The 21401-nt window shown below is 36.3% G+C and overlaps 1 protein-coding gene across 2 annotated transcripts in view; it reads right to left on the bottom strand.

Annotated features, from left to right (window-relative positions):
- The window catches only part of LOC122795530, a 307262-nt gene that overhangs the window by 130469 nt on the left and 155392 nt on the right, over positions 1–21401 (bottom strand). For both annotated transcript variants that reach the window (XM_044063729.1, XM_044063730.1), the window contains exons 3-4: positions 8700–8874; positions 4211–4346 (exon numbers count right to left, since the gene is read on the bottom strand). In XM_044063729.1, coding sequence (XP_043919664.1) covers positions 4211–4346; positions 8700–8874 — 311 coding nt within the window. The remainder of the gene's footprint in view (positions 1–4210; positions 4347–8699; positions 8875–21401) is intronic.

Genomic DNA, 21401 nt, shown 5'->3' with positions numbered 1-21401 from the left:
GGAGGCACTTCCATGTGAAGATTTTGAACCTCCTAGATTTTGTAACCAATCTAGGAATGTTACAAAGTTCCCCCATTCCTCATCAAATATTTGCCTGTTCAACCTTTGACTCTGGTCTAACTTTACTTTCTCTGTGATGTTAAATTTCAATTCCTGTCTCCCTTTGTATGCTCTACTTACAGACTTCTTCCTTATTTGGAGCATCTGCCCTGGCTCCTATCAGATGCCCCACAGTTTATGGGGGCGCTTGTAGCTCTCCTTTCATCATATCAATACACAGCCTAGATATTCCCATGTAGGATGAATAGACTCTGTCTTGCAAACCAAATTCCACTTTTGCTTCTGTCAACTCAAACCCTCTAACCTCTCACCATTTTCTCACAGAATCCTGGCTTACAGGTTTTCACCTTCCTTACCATAGCTTCTTTGTGAGCCCTTCTTGTCTGGTTATGGCCTAATGCTACCCCATTGGCATTGTTGCTTTTGTACATTTTTAATCCTATTCTGGTTTAGAATATGTATAATGCTTTGGCACAAACAGGGTTGTACGTATCGATTCTTCTTATTTAAACTTAACAGCTCACACATTTCATCAGCTCTTCCCCCTCCTGTTCCCTCTTACATTCTTTTAATCTGGCAATCCTAAACCACACTATTCTACCGGCAATGTCAACTTCTCCGGCTGGAGTCTCTGTGTTTTATTGTTCCATATGAATTCCTTTATTTCCTTAGTTTGTACCACATCTCATCTATAGGGGTAAAACAGTATGCCTGACTTACTTGTACTATTAGTGGTGTCACAAACATTTATACCACTTGGATTTTACTATGCAAGTCCATTGCTAACATTCTTTACTTTCTTAGCCTCTCAGTTCTCTTCTTTACTGTTTCCTCCCACATTTTCTTTCTCCCATTTTGTTTGATTGTTCTCAACCATATCCCTAAATATTACATGTCTGATGTCCCCAAAGGAAGGGACTCGCTTGTACCAGATCATATGTTCATGCTTAGTTTAGAACAACTGCTTTTGTTTTTTTTTCTCATTTCCTTTGTACCCAGCTAGTGTACCATACTTTCATAATTTGGTAAAATGGGTCCTCACATCTCTCTCAGGGTTTTTGAGGTAAAGTGCAGCATAATTTATCTTTTATTTGTTTATTTACTTTCTTTTGTTTACTGGGAAAGTCCAACTGGGCACACGTCCCATTTTCATCAGAGGCTTGTGGAGAAAAGCTGGACATAAAATACATTTTTACAATGAAAAACAGCAAAAAAAGAAACATTTTAAGCACTATTTTGCAGATTATTTTGAGACATAAATAGTAAATGCGTTTATCATTTACTTCGGAAGTTATATTATTGTACGTAAGTCAAGGACGTTAACGTGTAACAGCCGAGGATACAAGAGTAATTATAAAGCACATTTTCAGTATGTACATTGATGGTTCCCTATCAGAAGCCTGAAACACTATAAGCCTGAAAATCAAAATCCTGAAAACTAAAGCCTGAAAATTCAAAATCCCGAAAGCCCAAAATCCTGAAAACACAAAATGGACATACTGACGTCATTGTGGCTTTGCTATTGTTAGCCCTGTGGTGTTAGGTCATGCGTTGGGTTCAGGTAAGTGTGCGGTTGGTTTTATGTTAGGGTTAGGGGCGGTTTAAGTGAGTTAGGGTTAGGGCGCAGGTTAGGCATGTATGCAATAGTGACAAATATTGGGGTTAGGGGCGGTTTAAGTGAGTTAGGATTAGGGCGCGGGTCAGATGAGTGTGCGATAGTGACGGACCTTAGGGTTAGGGTTAGGGTCAGGGTCAGTTGGTAGATATTAGTGTCTTTATAGTGACATATTAGCATTATTTGTGTTTTCAGGATTTTGGGTTTTCGGGATTTTGAATTTTCAGGCTTTAGTTTTCAGGATTTTGATTTTCAATCTTATAGTGTTTCAGGCTTCTGATAGGGAACCACATTGACATAAGTAAGGCTGGATGTCACTAGAAAAGGTACAGGAAAAAGAAGAGGAGGTAGAAGGGCATAAGCAGACAAATAAATAAACACGAGTAGAAATAGTTCTGAGAACAGAAAGGTTACGATAACAGTAGATAGGTAAGGAGATGAGGTGGGTAAGGAGAGGGTATTAGTAGGAGAGAATAGGATATAGGTTAGTAGGAAGAACAGTAGTGAGGGTGAACAAAAGACAGAAAGAGACAAGGGCTAAGAAAGGAAAGAGAGTCAGGGTGACTAATAGAGAGACTAGCAATGGAAGAGAAACATTAAAATCAGTGGGTTTAGTCAGGAATCATCTGCGAACAGAGCTAATTTTTACATCTGCCCTACCCTGCTATGCACACATATCCCAGAACTCCTTACTTTCCTTATCAGTGGTTCTAAGTAAAGTGAAGTAGTAGGGCGGACAATGGACATCTCTGCTCTGTCCCTCTTTCAATCTTTATTTTGCCAAACAAAGCCCATTACATTTTATTCTTGCATATTACGTTTAATCATCTTCGGGGGATTTCAAAACTCTTCAGAGTTTCCCATAAAAAATCTCTGCTAATTCTGTCAGATGCTTTTTCAGCATTTAGCCCTATCATCAGTGTGTGTGTGTGTGTGTGTGTGAGTGTGTGAGTGTGTGAGCAGTACCGATGAACTACATTGGCAGGGCTAGCCACCTGGTGGTGTAAACCTTGGCTTGAGATGATTGTCACTGTTAAAGTGACACCCCGACCCCATGTGCAAAATGGGAATAAAGGGGTTGAGGATGAATGGATGAATGGATTTTTCTAAGATGGAACCAATGCCCAACCTCCCCTACTGCATCATTGCTTGTATCTCTCCCTTCTTCTTGCCCACAATGCTTGCATTGCATAGTATTACCACCCAACAATGCACCTAGTCATCTCTGTTTGTTCCTCTACTATGTTCTGCATCTGTTTCCTTTTTTGTCTTACTTAAATATATAACCCTTCTGCTTTAAGTACCCCACTTTTAGTTTAAGACTGGTATGATCATAACATGCACCTTTTCCAATGCACCTCTGGGCACCACCATCCTTTTGGATTAATATTAACCTATCACTAGCATAGACAATATTCCTGCCAGGTCTAGACTCCATTTTCCTACTAGTCCCAAGTCCTTTTCCCCTATCCATTCATGCAGCCGCTCATTATACTCATTAATCCTTAAGTATAGTTCTGGCAGATGATCCTCCTATTGGAAAACGGTGGTGGTTCAGGAATGGTCCGGGGCAAGAAGGCTAGGACGTCACTGGACCAGAACTAAGTTAAGATGGAATCCAAGAAGTAAAGCTTCATGCATTACGAATGAAAAATTATGTAGCAGCTCCCTGTTGATCCTTAAGAAATTCTACTTATATCTTTCAGAACTTGAGCTGTTTGAATATAAGGAGACTGTAAAGTATATTTGTGAGATCTGATTTCATCTTGTAAATAGATGTGCTTCTGTTTGATGGAAAACAACTTGTCCTTTAAACTAGAGCCTGCTCCATTAAAGCTTGCATTTTTTATATAAGTATATAACAATATATATATAGTTATTCCTGTCTGTGTACAATATCTCCAGTGCATGCACCACAAAGATGTCTCTGTCTGTCAATCTGTGTTACTAAACAGATTCTAGCAAAGTACAATAATCTATGCCACTCCCAACAAACACAGTAATTAGTATGGTAAGAAAAAAACATGGAAAAGCTTGTATATTCCTGGTTTACACTTCCACAATTTACAGTTTACAAAGTAATGTGGTACAAAATGTACTTTTTTGATGTTCAGTAATAATCTGCCTTTGATATATGATGGTTACTCGTGACACTGTTTAGCTGTTTGGAAATGGTAAAACCATAGTCACTCCCCTTGCACACACACACACCACTTGGTATTTGCTCAACTTCTGAGAGGTCTGAAATTGACTTACAAAGACTTATGCATATTTGCTATATATTCTTTTTCCCCCATGATCAAGCTGCAGTACCACGTTTATAAATATGTTGACTTGGAGCTGTTATATTACAGGCAACTAGTAAGACTGCAGGATTTTTACAAAACTGTGTTTTGCTAAATATATTCCTTATCTGTCAATCAGGACAAACTTTAGGTAAATAGCAATGAATTCTTAATCAGGTCACATCATAAATGTTTATGGATTTGCTTACAATGTCCACAGTAGCTTGCATACCCAATGCAAAAAACGTACCTCATTAAATAATGTGTTCTCAGATCCTGTATTGGGATTCTTATTATTTGATCTTTCTTTAGTATCTTGTCAGGTTCCACAGGCAAGAGCACTACTTCATTTAATATTTGTTTTTCACGTGTTGTTGTTGTTGGGCCTGTACAGAAAACAGACGTCAAACGATAAAAGGGTACTTTGCCCAGTAATGTACTCAGTATTATCTCAGTGACATAAAATGTATGATTCACTTACTTTTCATATATACTTTTTTCACTGCACCTTCTCACCATCAGTTCTCACCTATCACCCTGTTCCCCCATCCCAAGTATTTCTGACTGAGAGTGAGAGCTGGCCCAGGGAGGCTATCATATAGGCAACCTTAGCATTGTTTGTGCCACTGATGGCTAATTATCTTCTCTCAGGGAGTAGACATGGCATTTTGCATTGCCTTGAGGCCCAAGTAAATTAAATGAATAAAAACATCCATTCACTAGTACCTAAGAGTTTGCATAAGGTAGAAAGTGAATGAGAAGGCATAGATAGAAACTCACAATAGGGCCACTTGTTCAAGTTTTTTTCTTTCTTACTGAATACACTTTATTAATATTCACAATTAAACACTTACAGCTTATACAACAATGAGAATAATAACGAGGTGTGCAACTTCTTTCTCAAATTTTTTTATATCTTTTCATGTTATCTCCAGCAGTACATTTTAAAGTATAGAGAATTGTGGTTTATTAGTGCATCCAGGAATTGAGGCATTAACTAATATCAAATGCTTTGACAATATAAAATTGTCTGAACACAAGGCGTGCAAAAAAATCTTGTAATTCTAACCAAAATTCAGGTGACAGGGTGCAGTCTTAGAAAATAAACTGACAATCCATTTTAACTAAACTGCTGCTGTATGCCCAGTAACTGATGAGGCCATTATTAAGCACCTTTACTATTCTACATGGGGCAAGGAAAGCTTTATGAAAAACTTCTACAAAATGTTATGCAAAATAACAATAAAGTTATATTTTAAAGAACTTAAAATCTTCTTATCATCTAAAAATGCAGATAGCTTGATTTACAAATTTCTATTAAGTTTTTATTGATTTCAATTTATAAATAGTAATTATTTGTATAATTTGAATATTGATGACATAGAGTTTATTTTATTTTAATAATATTGAATTAAAGTAACTTACTGTTGTTGGGTAGGTTGCCTTTTTTTAATCTGACATCATATATATATATATATATATATATATATATATATATATATACACATATATCTTTTCAGATACAAACTAATAGATTGCTCTAGAACCATGTCATTTGCATCCAGGCTAGATCTGTGTGTTATACTTATATTGATAAAACCATATATCTTTGAAAGCCTTTAAGCCAATGTAAAGTGTCACAATAATTTATTTATTAATCTTAGATATATCAGAGTCTTCAATAAAACTATGAAAATATGCTACAGGAAAGACAGAAAGCATTATTTTTTTGAAGAATTAACTATCAATGTGTTGCTTACTGTGCTGGAACTGAAGTCTTTTTAAGACACTAAGGTCTTGCTGGCTGGATTTTGCTGAAATCAAAGTCTAGTTATAATTGCATTGACAGTCTGTTGCCCACAGAAACTTGCAGAATATACACTGATGTAGCATCAATCTCTGTCATAAAAGCATTAACCAATAAATAACTTTTTATAACAAATCACATGAGCTACTGCTACAGCTTCAGGTACTGTGCTACTTTACTTCTCAAACAGCATGGATGATGTGAGAGATAAGATTTTGTATCTCTATTTATCATGTACATGATGTGGAGCTTTTCTCCCCGGGTATCCACTGAAAAGGGACCTGCATCCAGTCAGAATTTCTCAGTAAACAAATGTAAATAAATAACTAAAATAAATAAATAAATATTACCTCAGAACAAATGGGTGTTACTGCACAAATATCTCTAACAATGTTATCTGCTATAGTCTCTTTATAGTGGTTTTACATCCTGTTTTTAAGTCTGTAAGAGATCAGCTTTTTTGCTGACAGTGTGAAATGCATACATTCTTGCTGATTCTGTAGGAAACATGTCCATTAAGCAAATTCCTTATTTTTAAAGCTACAGTCATTTAGTATGGATGCTAATCACATAATGCTAAACTCTATTTCTACATGTAAGCAAGCTTTATTTTATACCTTATTTATGTTACATATTTGTAGCAGAATTACTTTCAACCTTAATACCTTGTTGAACATACTCTTAACATTTTTAAGAAAGGATATTTCTCTCTCTATAACACTCCTAAACAACTTTAGAATATTGTTAATATAATTTGAATTTGTTGGTTTAGCTGCAGAGAAATGTATATAACTGTTTAACATTCATGACGTGCCATTATCTAAAACTCCTGGAGAATAACAGTTTTTTTTCATTAAAAAGTCTGCGTATAGTTATATGAATTTCTTTCCTTTTAGTCAAGTATGACTCATTCATTTATTTATTTATTGACATTTGATTACCTAGAAAATCTAGCTGGGTAGGTCCCCATGGAGGAAAGCTCCAAAGTATTACAAAACATTTAAAAAATAAGAATTTTCAATTATTTAATAATTTTGACTTGTCTAACCATTGAGTGATTATTTTGAAGATGGAAGCAGTTAGGTATGTTTCTATGTCAGGAAGATCAATTCAACCTTCATCCTATGTTTTATATGATGATTGAAAGCTAGTCTTTGTTTGAATCTCATTTGAATGATAACATTTTATTTAACTCTTTCATCACTGGATTTTCCCTGTATTAGTAAAGTAGGGTGACTAATATATAACATTTATAGAACAAGACTAATTTTAGTAATATATCATCACGTAAGAAATGTATTTTATTCCATTTTGAAACTAATCCTTAGAAATCTTTGATTAACCTGTCCTAGATTGTTTGTATTATTCTATCTATATATTTTTAAGAGTAATTTCCAAATATCTCACTTCAGTAAAAATTATATCAAGTTTGATTAGTACCTCTTGCACTTTCTGGTTTGTAAGCATTATCTTTATTATAATTATTGTTAATACTATTATTATTAATAGTAGTAGTAGCAGTACTACTACTACAACTACTGCTACTGAAGCATTTTGAAGGTGATATAAAGAGTTACATAATGGAACTAGACCTGTAGCAATACTTCCAATAGTTAATATATCATCTGCAAATAACTGAAACTTATCACTGATCTCAAAGCCTTCTATATTTAATTTTTTTTTAAGTTTGTTAATGGTGCATTAAGGCAAGCAATAATGATGACAAACGTCCATTTCTGTTTCATGCCTTTTGTTATTTTTATTGGTTGAGAAGTATATCATCAGTCTTAACATACATCTAACTTCTTCTTTCGGCTTTTCCCAGTTAGGGATCGCCACAGCAGATCACCTGTCCGCTCATGATTGGCAGTGGAGTCTTACAGTGTTGAGTTGCCAGCCCAGCGTCCAATCTTCCACAGAAGGCACACACATGCACACACTCATGCCTAGGGCCAATTTAGAGTGTCCAACCCACCTACAAGCATGTCTTTGGGATGTGGGAGGAAACCGAAGCACCCGGAGGAAACCCATGCGACCACAGGGAGGACATACAGACTCCTCGCAGAAGGCACCCCAGCTGAGAATCGAACAGGAGAACCTCTTGCTGTGAGGCAGCAATGCTAACCGTTGCACCACCGTGGCCACTTCTTAACATACATCTAACTATTTATATATAATTGTTTTAGTTAATGAATATGTTTTACTTGAAAACCAAAATGTTTTAATATTTTGTATAAGTTTGCCCATTTTACTGATTCAAAAGTTTTTCTGTGGTCCAAACTGATAACAGACTTTTTTTAAACATTTACATTAGCAAAACCAATTAGTGTGCTCTTTCTAGTTGATTTTTACTTACATTTAGTACTAATGTTGGCATAATGTTTGCAATGCTTACCTTATATACACAAGGTGTGGGGTTTGATTCTCATATGGGGTAACTGGCCATGCTTAAAATGGACTACAACAGTAGTTAGCCTAGTACTAATTTATGTTATGTCACTATAAAAATAACTCTTGTTAATACCTTTCCTTTATTAACAAAATAAATACATGTAGCTTAAATAGCTCATTACTGAAATGTTGAGAGTTGCAATGCTGAGAAAAAGACTATGAAGACAGGAAGAGTAAATATCAGATATCATTCTTCTCCCTTAAACTTCTTTTTAAGAGGACAATGTTCCCTGCATCCTTACCCCACAAAGACAGATATATATACCCACTCCAAGACTGCTATATTTTGGAGAAAAAAGAATAATCTGAGAAATAGCATTCAGTCTTGGATTTAGTGTATGTAGGTCCAGATTTTTGATCATTCGTTCTCCACATTCCAAGACTCAGCCTTACAAATCCCAACATTTTAAATGGTTACCAAATTAAATTATCAATACAAAGCCAAGATTTTAAAGATACTTAGAGTTAACAGAGAATGCACCTGAAAAATAATGGGTTCCTTTTGAATTTTCTTGAACAGCTGTTTGAAGGGTTCGTGCTAAATACCAGTATCCCATATCACAAAGAACCTCACAAAATGATGCAAAAACCCAGGATTTTGAATCTTTAACAGTCTGAAGAATTTGGGCAACCTTTAGTTCATTTTTGCGTTCTAGCTGTGAAGACAGAAATTAAATAGTAACATTTCTAAGTGTACAGTATCATACTGTATAAAAAGAGCAGCTGAATACAACACATTTTATAAATTCATTACAAATATTGATATGGCACACGTTTATTTATATTAATCAAGTTTGTCTGATTAGGCATAACAAGTTTATACTGGATCTCCAGGTAAAAAGTTTCAGACAAATATTACTACAAATGATGGATGGATAAAACTCAGGCAATATTGCACAAGTAACAAATTAGCTGCAGATGCAGTTGCACTAGTATTACAATCATCTACAGAACAGTTTCCATTTGATAAATACAGTTACAAAGTTAAACAGCATATTATCTTATCTACAATATAGTGTTTGGGAAAAAAAAGAAAAATTGCTTAGATTCTTGTCTGTCAGTGTTGTAGTCTACTCTTCCAAACCATCTGTAAGTTCTGTATCTCAGTTAGTACCATGCATTTGCTGGCAGCCAGCCTACCTAGGCCCTCCATCCCTTTCAACATTCACTTGACAGCCCTACTTACAAGCTCACCAGTAAGAACAAAGGCTGGTTTCTAATCCTTTTGTTAGCCAGGAAAGCCCACTAGGCACAAATGCCTCTTTTCAGAGGTAGATTAGAAACAAGGTCTGAATAAGTGATTTGCACAGAGCCACACACTACAAAAGTGGTGGGGGGATCAAACCCAGAATAATGAGATGTTGCCTACTAGCAGTTCATAGTCTTAATCCTTCTGTGATGAACTACTACTTCACTGTCCTTGGGATATGAATCAACAAAAACCCTCCCCTTTCATCAGAACCCCTATCAGTGTAGAACACAAATCTTTCTGTAAGCATTCTGTACTGTAGATGGAAAAAAAAAACATACACCCAGCAGAAATTCCAAACTAACAAACCTATATTTAACCTCACAATTTTTTTCTGGAATTTTCACATTGCGCTGTGCGAGGTTGAGTGGGTGTTTAGTAAGTGATAATCTCTTTAGTTTAGTAATGGAAATTAAAATTGAACTTTCTTTAAGTAATCTATAAACAAGGGGATATTTAGTTAAATGTAAAGGCTGCCTTATGTATGGAACTGATACAGAAAATTTTAAGGAAAATAATGAGTATTGCAGTAAATGACTTGGTAAAACAGGTGCATCTGATGATATTCAAATCTGCCCTTTCTCAAAGATTAATACTTTAACTAATTCAACAGTTCAGGCTGCTTTAACCCAAATGTGTGAGTCAACTCAAACAGACAACAATATTTTCTTATTGGTTATGTTTGCTAACAAAGCAAGAAGGGATTTGAGTGAACATAGTATGTGGGTGAATTATCAATTATTTTGATAAATCTTGAGAATGAAAGAGATACTCATTTGCGAGAGAATGTATTGAATGATGATATGTTACATAAAGTAAATAAATCTTTTCCTGTGGTTAATCTGACTATAAATCAGGGTGGAGGTGATTCAGGTGATGTATTTAGCAAAAATGGTTCTGTTTCACAAATAAATGTTTATGGAATGAGATAGAAGAATGGTCAATTGAACTTTACTCAGTCTCTTAAGAAATATTGTCGTAGGATTATAGGTGGAAATCAATCTACACTAATTGTAAATTACCATTGTTTATGAGTCTAGTGGTAATATAGCTAATTATAACACCAATGTTTACAATCATGTGTTAATAATTGGGGACTCATTATTAAGAAATGTAAGGAATATTCTTTTGAGGATAAACAGAGAACAAGTCACTGTCTCATCTTTATGTAGTAGCAATATTTCAACTATAAAAGATAGCATCAAATACTTATTCAGAAAAGGAACAAGATATTACTTTAGCAATGTTGTGTGTGGACATAATGATGTAGTAAAAACTAATGATGATGCATTCCAAGTAGCCATAAATAGCATTATTGATTTGAATAAATATTTCAAATTTAAGTTGGTATCTTCTTTCAATTCCACATTTTGAGGGTAAGAGTAGATGACAAGCAAGGTCTTTCACAAACTGGGTAAGGTGCACATATTTACATAATTATGTTCAAGTAATCTATATTTGGGAATTGTATGATAAAAAAATTGAGAACTTTAGTAAGGAACAGTTGCACTTAAGCAATTTAGGCAATAGGATAATATGCATTAGATTTATTAAATTAATTAAAAAAATTTAGAGTCAGGTCATTGATACTGACTGTAACTGATATAATAATAAGGCAAGCTTGAAATGTCTTCTGTTAACTCCTCACAGTTTAATAATTTAGAGGATTTAGAGGCCTGCATAGCTGATAATAGGACTGATGTATTATTGATTACAAAAACTTGGTTCAGTTGCAATAGCAAACCAATAACAATGCCAGGTTTCTCTGGTCATCACAATTTTAGAACTAATAGGAGAAGAGGTGGGATGTCCGTGTAACCAGCAAGTACAGTTCTGTCCCAAAATTTAATGATATGATCTCCAAATGTCTCCCAGTGAGTATTGATGTCAGTGGAACCAAAATGGACATAGTAATTTTACTGGTCTCCTAGTTTTCAAAGAAGATGGAGAAGCAACTTTTAAATTTTATAAGGAGGAGTTTTCTGTATAAGGTGGATATAATTGCCATGGACCTAAATGCTTCTAATGCAGACTGGGTAGCAGAAATATAACTAGGGTGGGGTGATAGGGACAGTTGTCAGAGGTGCAAATGGTTGGATGGGGCTATCAGCCATCCTTAATCATGATTTTTCTCTATTTCGTGCAATACCAGCTCTTAAAAGCTTGTGTCGCATTTGTGATGAGGCATAAGTACTGCAGTGCTCTGTGTGTGCTCTAAACTGCAGCAACTGTTTGCTACATTTGTAGCAAGCAGTCAGGTACATTTTAATAGAAAAGGTGTTTTTCTTTTAACTAAGACATGAGTGCCATAATACTTCATGCAGGTAGGGTATAAACTGTAGTAACTGTTTGCTTCATTTCTAGCAAGCAGTTTTCTACAGTTTAAAAGAAGACATTTTTTAAATAATACATGAGCGCTGCAATGCTCCATAGAGGCAGAGAATAAACTGTAGCAAGCAATGTCCTACAATTTAAAAGCATTTTTTATAAATATAATTATATGTGTGGAACAGAAGGAGTAGTAGGGGCAGGGCACAGAAATAGGACCTGAATGGCTGAGGAAGGAAAGGGGGGGGGCATGTCATTCATCTAGCTACCTGGTAGGTGTGTCAAAAGCAGGAATGGCATTTTTTTTACTCTTGAATGGAAGAACTGGTGGGGGGGCATGGATCTAACTGTTGTAAGCTAGTCTCTAAAATGAAGAGACCAGCATAATACAGTGAAGTCCCTTTTTTTTTGTTCTTCGGGGGGGGGGCATTGATCTGAGTGTAATAAGCTGATCTCTAAAATGTAGAGATTGTCTTTTTTCACTTGAAGAGTGGAGGGAATGGGGTGCTGGTTTGTGGTACCAGCACATAGTGCTAGTAGAGCCAGCTATGCTTCTGCTGGTTACCTCCTGCTACATCATCAAAGGAATTAAACTATCTGACAAGTAGTTATACTCAAATAGTGAATGAAGCAACTAGAGGAACTAATTGGATGTTGTCTGGATCTCAAGGAGATTACATCTAGATGGGTTGTAACATAGGTCCTGAGTTGGGAAGCTCTGACCACTTAAGTGTAAGCTTAAAGGCTGTTTTTTCACATCCTAAGTTGGTTAAGCATTATGAAATAGTGAAAAAAATGTATAATTTGCACTTTGAGTTGATTAAGGAGGTTACTGAAACTTGGGGCTGGTATGCTAATTCTGAAAATAAATATATAAGTGAGAACTGGGATGTTTTTACAATTTTGTTAATAATTAGATAGGCCATCATGTCCCACCTGGAGTGAAAACACCCTGTAAAGGTGATAGACATCCCTGCAGAGTTTGAAGTAATCTAAACTAAGAAAAAAAAGATAAGTTTTTGGAGAAACTATACAAATTCCCCTTTGGTTTCAAATAGGAACAATTAAAATAAATTCAGAAAAAAAGTTCCTCTTGACTATTAAAATAGTGAGATCTAACCATGAGGTATACTTAATAGCTAATCTGAGGGATAATAACAAAGACTCTACAGTCTAGATGATTCTTCCAGTATAGCTTTGAAGGTTGGGTCTCAAACAATCACTGACTCAAATATATTGGTGAAATTGTTTGCAGGTGGTTTGTTTAGTGATTATTCCCAAGGGATCTTGGTAAATGATTTACTCATACTAGCTAGAAGGACTTGTCCCAATATGAAAGAGGAAATGGTAAAGCAAGCCTTATCTAAAATAAATCAAAATTCAGTAGCAGGACCTGATGGTCTTAATGGATTTTTTTAAAGGAATATCTGAAAAGTTGATTCCTTGTCCTACTTGTTTATTCCAAAAATCATTCAAAGAAACATTTGTTCCAGAACTGTGGGAGGAAGCTATAATAGTTCCTATTTTGAAAAATAAACCAAGATGTATTGTAGAGAAATATTGACATATTAGTTTGACTTGCATATTGGGTAAGTGCTTTGAGTGGACACTGTGGCTTTCCTGTAAGCAGGCTCTGGACTTTAGTTCTGATATATATCGTTATGAATTCCTTTTAGGGACATCTTATGTTATTAATTTGATAAGTTTTTATGAGCAGATTGTAAACTCATTGGATATTTCACGAGCTGGTGATGTGTTTTTGGAAATTGCTAAGGCTTTTTATGCCATACCCCATGAAACAGTTATAAGACTTTAATAGCTACTGGGTAGAGCCTATAGAGTGAAAATTAAAAACTCCTTCTCCAGGTATAGATTTATGTTTAGGGAGTGCCTCAAGGTTCAGTCTTGAGGCCACTATTATTTGGTTTAGTGCTTCTTAGAATGTCCAAAATCTAATTCTGTACGGTGAAGTAAGTTCACGAATGATATTAAGATAGGGCAGCCAGTAATAAATACTAGCGATTAGTGCCTGTTGTTATCTTACTTGGATAACCTATATGAATGGATAACAACCAAAGATATGAGATTTAACAACAGAAAATGTACTATTTTACATTTTGGATGTAATAATAATCAATATACTTACACCCTGGACAATCAGATTTGTGTTTTTCTGAGGTAATGAGAGATCTAGGTGTCATGGTAGATATTAATCTTTACGTTGAAGTTAACATGACAAACATTATCAGGAAATGTTATGATCTTATGAGAAACGTCTTTCGATGTTTCTCAATTAGATATAGTCACGTGTTACTAAAGATCTATCTAACAAGTATAAGACCAATTACTGAATATGAGGGGGCCTTTATGTGCATTAAAAGCTACTCTGTTCCATGCAATGACTCCTCTCTGGTAATATCTGACCACAAAATTATCTCCTTTAGTATTAAAACTAACCTAGAATCCCCATCAAACTCCAAACCTGTTAAGAACTTTAAGACCAATTACCTCAAACTAAGTGACAGCTTATTAAGCTTTCAAGCTTCTCCAAACCTGGATGACACTGAGGCCTACTCTGTGCTGCACACAAAAGCACTGAACAACCACATTCAGAGGAGGCAGTATCTGTCTGAGTTAAATCTATGATTACTGGCAAAAACAAAACCACCCCTGTGGACTCCTAGCATAAATAGGCTATTCAACAAAAGGAAACAAATCCTATCCGGGTGCGGAGCCTAGATGGCAAACAGATAAGCAGCATTTTTTAGAGCTCCACAAAACAAGACTAGAAAACAGGGAAAAAATTATTTTCATTAACCAGAAATAGAAAAAAAATTAAGGAACTTAAGAACTACAACTCTACCAAATTTCAAGAAATATTATTGAGTTTTTCCTGTCAAAATATTCTGGAGAACAACACAGCTGTTTGGTAATGGCCAGTTTAAAGAATTCTCACTCAGAAACCACTCTGAAGAAGGAAATACAACTGATGTCTTCCACATTACATGAACTGTCATTGAAAATGGATAGATTCACTGATAATTTCAAAAGTCTCAAGGAAAACTGCCAAAAGCAAACAGATGTATTAAAAGAAATACTGCAGCAACAACAAAGTAAATTACTTGATATGGAGACATCACTAAATAACATAGATGGAAGACTCAAAGAAGAGGAAAATCAGACAGAATTCTTACTTCACCAAAATAACTGGCTACTTAATAAAGTGGATGATTTAGAGAATAGAGAGAGGAGAACTAATATAAGAATATTTGGCCTTCCAGAAAAAACTGAAGGAGAAGACATCATTACCTTTTTGAATTCCTGGCTTCTTGAAGTGCTTTATTTAAAAGAGGGATTATCAGTACTTACGTATTATCGCAACCACATTTCCAGCCGGAAAAACGGCTGTTTTCCAAGCCATACTTGTGCTGAAAAACAAAAGGTGTGTCCTGCAAAATGTAGAATTTCCATAAAGAAGTTCCGCTTTGCTCCTTTAAAACAGTGGATTATAGTTTTGGGCATCTGAAACACTGACAACATTATAGGTTTGTTTGGGGTTTACACAACTCAACTTTTAATGTCATGAATGCACTCACTGTTTGAAAATGGTTTTAACACATGGATGTATACTTGCACAATGTGTTGTTAACTGTTTTGTTAACAGTCAAAAGTATGATGCAGAGTTATGTACATAAAATGTGGATTTTTTGGTTTCTCGAAACAGCAGCAGACCCATTTTAGTGGCAGTCAAGGTTTTTGGAAATTCTACCCTTTTTTTCTGATACGGTGCAGTTGCAGTACATAAACAGTTTGCATTACATGCTTGCCCATGGCCACTTCTGTCAGAGTTATAATGTAGTGTCACATAGCGTTTTTCACAGAAACTGTGTAGCTGCAGTGATTTGGACATACCTTTGGCCCTTACAATAATTCCAGACATGTCAGTACACTCAGGACCAGTTATGTTCATTACAAGCAAAGTTTGTCCGTTTCTGCTGAACACAGGTTCAGAAAAGCAGTAATGTGATGTAAAGGTACAAGACTATCAGACAGGCTGTAATAATTTCTTTCAGCAGACTTTTATACCACATCTTTCTATGTTTGTACTTTTCTTGGATATACTTTCTGGACAACATTTTCCGACAGGAGTTCGGATCAGAAAAAAGCAGTTTTTCCGCCTAGAAATGTGGTTGCGATAATACATAAGTACCGGATTATCAAATGGAATAGAAAGAGCTCACAGAGCCATAGGAAAATCTATACCCTCTTCACCTAATGCACCACCAAGATCAATTGTGGTAAAGTTCCTGTCCTTCTTGGATAAAGAGCTCATTTTAAAAACAGCCTGGAGAAAAAGTCCCATAACATATAAACAGAGTCAGATCAGATTTGACAATGATTATTCGGTGATATTTTACTTGAAGGCCTCACCTTTCATTTCGCGCAGAAGTGGGCATGTTGCGAATTGATTGATGACCAGGTCTGCATATGTAATGAGCTATGATTGACACGGCATGTTAATCTGCTGTTGAGATCGCCATGCGCGTGCTAATGCAATAAAAGTATGCATCGCTAATGCAATAAAAGTATGCATCAAACATACCACACCAAAAACTGAAATGAAAAATGTGTTAACAGCAATCAAGCATGGAGATCTTCTACTTAAGAAACAAATTAATTAACCCACTGACTTCACTTAATAGTGGTGGAGTGTTATTATTTTGCTTTTACTTTGAAAAAGAATTAGGACACTGCTCCCTAGTCCATGTCTACACATCATACTGGGTGACAAACTTAAGGTCTGATTTTTCAAAGATCGCTTTCATATATTGCTTTTTTTCATCCGATAAAATGTTGTAAACTTCTTACAGGTGGCTTTTTTAGAGATATATGAAATATGCAGCAATCAATAAATAGGGGTTATCGGGCACTGGAGGCACATTGCAAATGCAGATGTTACACTGGGAAGGAAAGATACATAAATATAGTGCTGCATTTGACAAGGAGTAAATTGTGAATACAGTAATGAATATTATTATTGGATCATCTGGCACACTGAAAGAACGAAGTATGCCAGATTGAAAATTTCAGCCTCACACGGGCTTATATACCAAAAACCAAGTATCACACCTTAAGTTTAACCTCATGTAACCTTTAATGTAATGTAAAAACTAACAATAACAGTTCACCCTGACAGTAGCATTTCCATTCATGTAGCAGAATGAGCTGTATCTGCTGTGACACCTGCACCAAAAATGATCCGTTTGGAGACTGATTCTGACAGTGAACCATCACATTCGGATGTTCTACTGGAAAGAAAAAGGACCAGGCTGGACAGTGACTCTGACAAAGAGAACCGGAATGCTGGACAATAAAAAGCCTGATGACGTGTTTTGCTGCTAACGTTTGATTTTGCTTAATCTTTTTTGGTTTCATTTGTTTGCTGGTGGTGGTGCAATTAAACCTGTTTTTATGCATATCCATGGCTCATTGTATGTTATTTTGTTATGTTATTTGTTATAATGAAAGAAATTACTGCGTAATGTGTATTGTATGTGTGTAGAGTGCAGGGTTTCATTTTTAATTATTGAATTATTATTTTTTAGTTTAATGTGGGAAACATTCAATTGTATGTGCATGTGCACTTGGTGCAAGGTCACTAGTTAGATTTTTTACCTGTCCGTACGTTTTTAGACTGAAGTTTTGTAATTGTAATCACTGGGCTGCCTCAACAGATATCACTGATGTTAGGACGTTTGATAAGGTAAGTAGAAAATTACTGATTATTGTAATAGATTTATTTCCTGTCCGTACGTGTGTAGAGTGCAGGGTTTCAGTTTTAATTATTGAATTATTCTTTTTTTATATGTTATTGTTAAAGAAAATACAAAGATCAATTCATGTAAGGTTTAGCAAGGCATCCTTTATTACTTGCAGCAAGGAGACAAAGCATGTAGGTACAAGGTTTGTCTGATTTTCAATAGCTCAGCCTGCTGCTTTTATACAGTTCTTTGCACGTACACAGCAGGTGCTTATCAGATAATTGCTGACTTACAAAAACATCTCTCAGAATTTAGCTTGACCACAGGGCTTGCCCTGTCAAACCCAGTTTTTGAGTAATGGTCCTTTAACTGTCTCTTCTTGACACAAAATGTATCTGTTGCTAGTGTGAGGCCCCTATCTCAACATTCCATAGCAAGAACAACAGACTTTCAGGCGTCAGCAGCTTTTACAGAGACCACCAGTATTTACACATTTTACATTGAATAAATGTATTAACTCTTAACCCTTTAGGTGCAGAATTGTACACTATACAATTTGTACATTTCTCTAACATTTCCCCCCTTTTAATACTTTATTCTTATTGTTTAATGAGTCTAAAACAAGTCTATTTCATCTGTTGAACATTTCCATCCAGGGCCTTGCAGTCAGAGAGTCATCCGGCTTAGGCTCAAGAAAACAATTCTTCCACTTCCAATTTTAGTAGTTCTTCATATTCAGTACTTTGTTGGTACAAGGTTTTTGTGACATAGGCATCGATAGTGCTTTTTACCAGTCCACGCATGCAGGGGACGCAACAGCATCCACAAAACATCAATATCACTGCTCCAATGCAAATGGTGATCAACAGGTTCATCAGGACACTGCTCCATCCCCCAAACCATCTCTGGAAAAAGTCTGTCAAAGGATTTTGACCTGGCTTGGTCAAGGCAGATACTTGCTGAATCATTTCGAGATGGCTATTTATTTCATGTTCGTTGTCTGGAATAAATGAACAGCATTCCTCCTGGATTAAAGCACAAGTACCTCCTTTCACTGCCAGGGTGAAATCAAGAGCCATACGATTTTGAAGTACTACTGCTCTCATAGCTGTCAGTTCATCAGTCACTAATTCTAGGGCAGAGAAAGTTGTGTTGCTCAGCGTTTCAAGCAGCTTGGACAACTTTCTCAGTTCCCAAATTGATTTTACTGCTCCATACTGAGGTATTATGCCGGCCCAAGATATGACATCATCCCCGAGGTCCATGTGGGACAGTCCTTTGTCACTGACATGAGCCAGATCATGATGATATATCAATGATGCATCGATCTGGCCTACCAGATTAGCAGGTTTTTTGACCTCTCGGGCATTCCGGATCTTCCCTTGGGGTAGGGCTGACACATGTCGTATAGCTGGAACCAGGTAGCCCAAAAAACAACTACCAGACCAGTTTCCTGACAGCCATTTATATGCTTTTCTACCACAAATAAAATACAACCCTTCTTCCAAGAGCATAGTGGAAATATTAGTGGCAACATTATTATTAAACACTATTTGAGAGAACACATCATCTAACTCTAACTTAAGATGTGAGAGTTGTGAGTAATTTGTCATTGTAAGGCTATCTTTAAAGATCCATACCTCCTTTGGCCCTAACATCATTCCAGTCACATTACAGGTCTGCCAATCTGAATAAGTCTTGAATGGTGCAGATACAGAGGCCCACCACTCTGAATAGGACATAGACCTGTCTCGTGCCATAATGTTAATCGACTGTAAAGCTATGTAATTAGTAACGGCACATACTCTCTGAATTGTTATAGTGCAATTACTCAAACCGACTTTCTTTATTCCCATTTTGTTTTAGGCATAAAATGCTTTGCTGTCGGTATGCTAAAGTTAGAGCTACAGTTTGCTCCGAATGTATTTGTTTACACTATCCCCCAGAAGTATTAAAGAGGATGGTTGAATAGTTGTCAGCAGGTAAAGGACTAGCTGTCATTGGCAGACCATTATATGAAGTTGGAATAGCTGCACAGATCCAGCAATTTGAAACATTAAAGATATCTGCATATGCGTACTTGATAACCTGATATGTGTTGAAGGTGGGATGCCATACTGCACGCTTGCTAGGTTCAGTAAATGTGGCGGAGAAGAGAAACGGCCACAGCAGAAAAACAATGACCACAATTACAATCAGTAAAATTGCCACACAATGTTTCTGTGGGAAATGGTTGTCATTCCAATGTTTTGTTTTCTTCAGTTTTTTCAAAAGGATGGAGTTCAACTTTCTTTGGTGCAATCATGTCACTTAATCTGGGTATTTTTATCTTATTTTTTACCCTATAGGACCTTAGCACCAATGATTGCTTTACTGGGTTTGAGACGGATCAGTTCCTATTGAGCTGACCCCCCTTTGTAGCCAGACTTTTGTGCTTAGGGTCCCGATGGAGAGGTAAGACCTTTACCCAATTCAAATTCCTTTACTAACTTGCAGTGTGTCAGATGGATCCACAAAGCTCGTTCTGCAATCTTGACTGCAGTTGGTGTCGAAAGAAGCACCTGGTAGGGACCTTCCCACTTCGGTGATGCCCAGTTCTTCCTCTTCAAGATTTTGATCCACACCCAGTCCCCTGGCGTCACTGTTACTTCCAGCGTCTTAGTCTGCTCTGAAACTGAAACAGAATTAGACTGCAACAGATGTTTAGAATTTAACAGTTTCTTCATATATTCAGCTAATGTAAGATCAGCTTCCTGGTCTGAAGGTATGAGAGGTTTCCATTGGAGTGTACAATACGCCCTCCCATACAGTTTTTCATATGGGGTCAGCACTTTTGCTGAGGGAACTGTTCTCATGTTCAACAGTGCCAGGGGTAAACAGTACAGCCAGGTTTTCCCAGTTTCAGCCATTAGTTTCCTCAGTTTACTTTTAAGTATACCATTATGTCTTTCGACCAACCCTGCAGACTGAGGATGATAAGCACAGTGATTTTTTTAGAGAAATACCAAAAAACTTACTTAGCTGTTGTATAGTTTGGTTTACAAAGTGTGTTCCATTGTCACTATATATTCTCTCCAGAATGCCAAACCTAGGAATAATTTCTTTCACAAGAATCTTTGCTACTGTAGCTGCATCCGGGTTCCTGGTTGGAAAAGCTTCCACCTACCTCAAGAACATATCTATAATGACAAGGCAGTACTTCTTATTTTTACATTTATTTAACTCTATAAAATCCATGTAAATGGTGTGAAACGGGTATGGAGGTGTGGGGAAACTCCCTTGACTGGGCTGTACTGCTCCTTGTGCATGATATTGATTGCAAATCTGACATGCTAAACAAAATTTTTTAGAGTAGTTTGAAAATCCATATGCAGTGAACACCTGGTTCACTATCTGTACCATTCCCCCTGTTGAGACATGGCACTGCCCATGGCTCAATAATGCTGCATAACGAAAAAGATTAGAGGGTAATATTGGTTTCCCTTCTTTTGAAATGTACAAACCGTCTCTGAAGACAGCCCCCTGCTTTAACCAACGCCTTTTTTCTACCTGTGTGGTCAATGATTGCATTTTTTGTAGCATGTCCAAATTTAGACTTTTAGAGGGTTCTAAATCTTCTACAAGGTGTAAACAAACTTCTGCGGCTGCTTGCTTTGCAGCAGCGTCAGCTCTTGCATTACCTTTTGAAATAGCATCCTGCTGTTTTGTGTGAGCTGCACATTTGCAGATAGCCAAACACTGAGGTAATTGAATGGATTTTAAAATATCTAATATGAGCTGTGCATGATTTATAGATTTACCAGTTGATGTAATCATACCTTGGTTTTTCCATTGCTGTGCAAAC

This window comes from Protopterus annectens, chromosome 2.part2, assembly GCF_019279795.1.
Source record: "Protopterus annectens isolate FY-2018-M chromosome 2.part2, PAN1.0, whole genome shotgun sequence".
NCBI classification, from domain to species: Eukaryota; Metazoa; Chordata; order Ceratodontiformes; family Protopteridae; genus Protopterus; species Protopterus annectens.
This window is presented reverse-complemented; position numbering and strand designations above follow the sequence as displayed.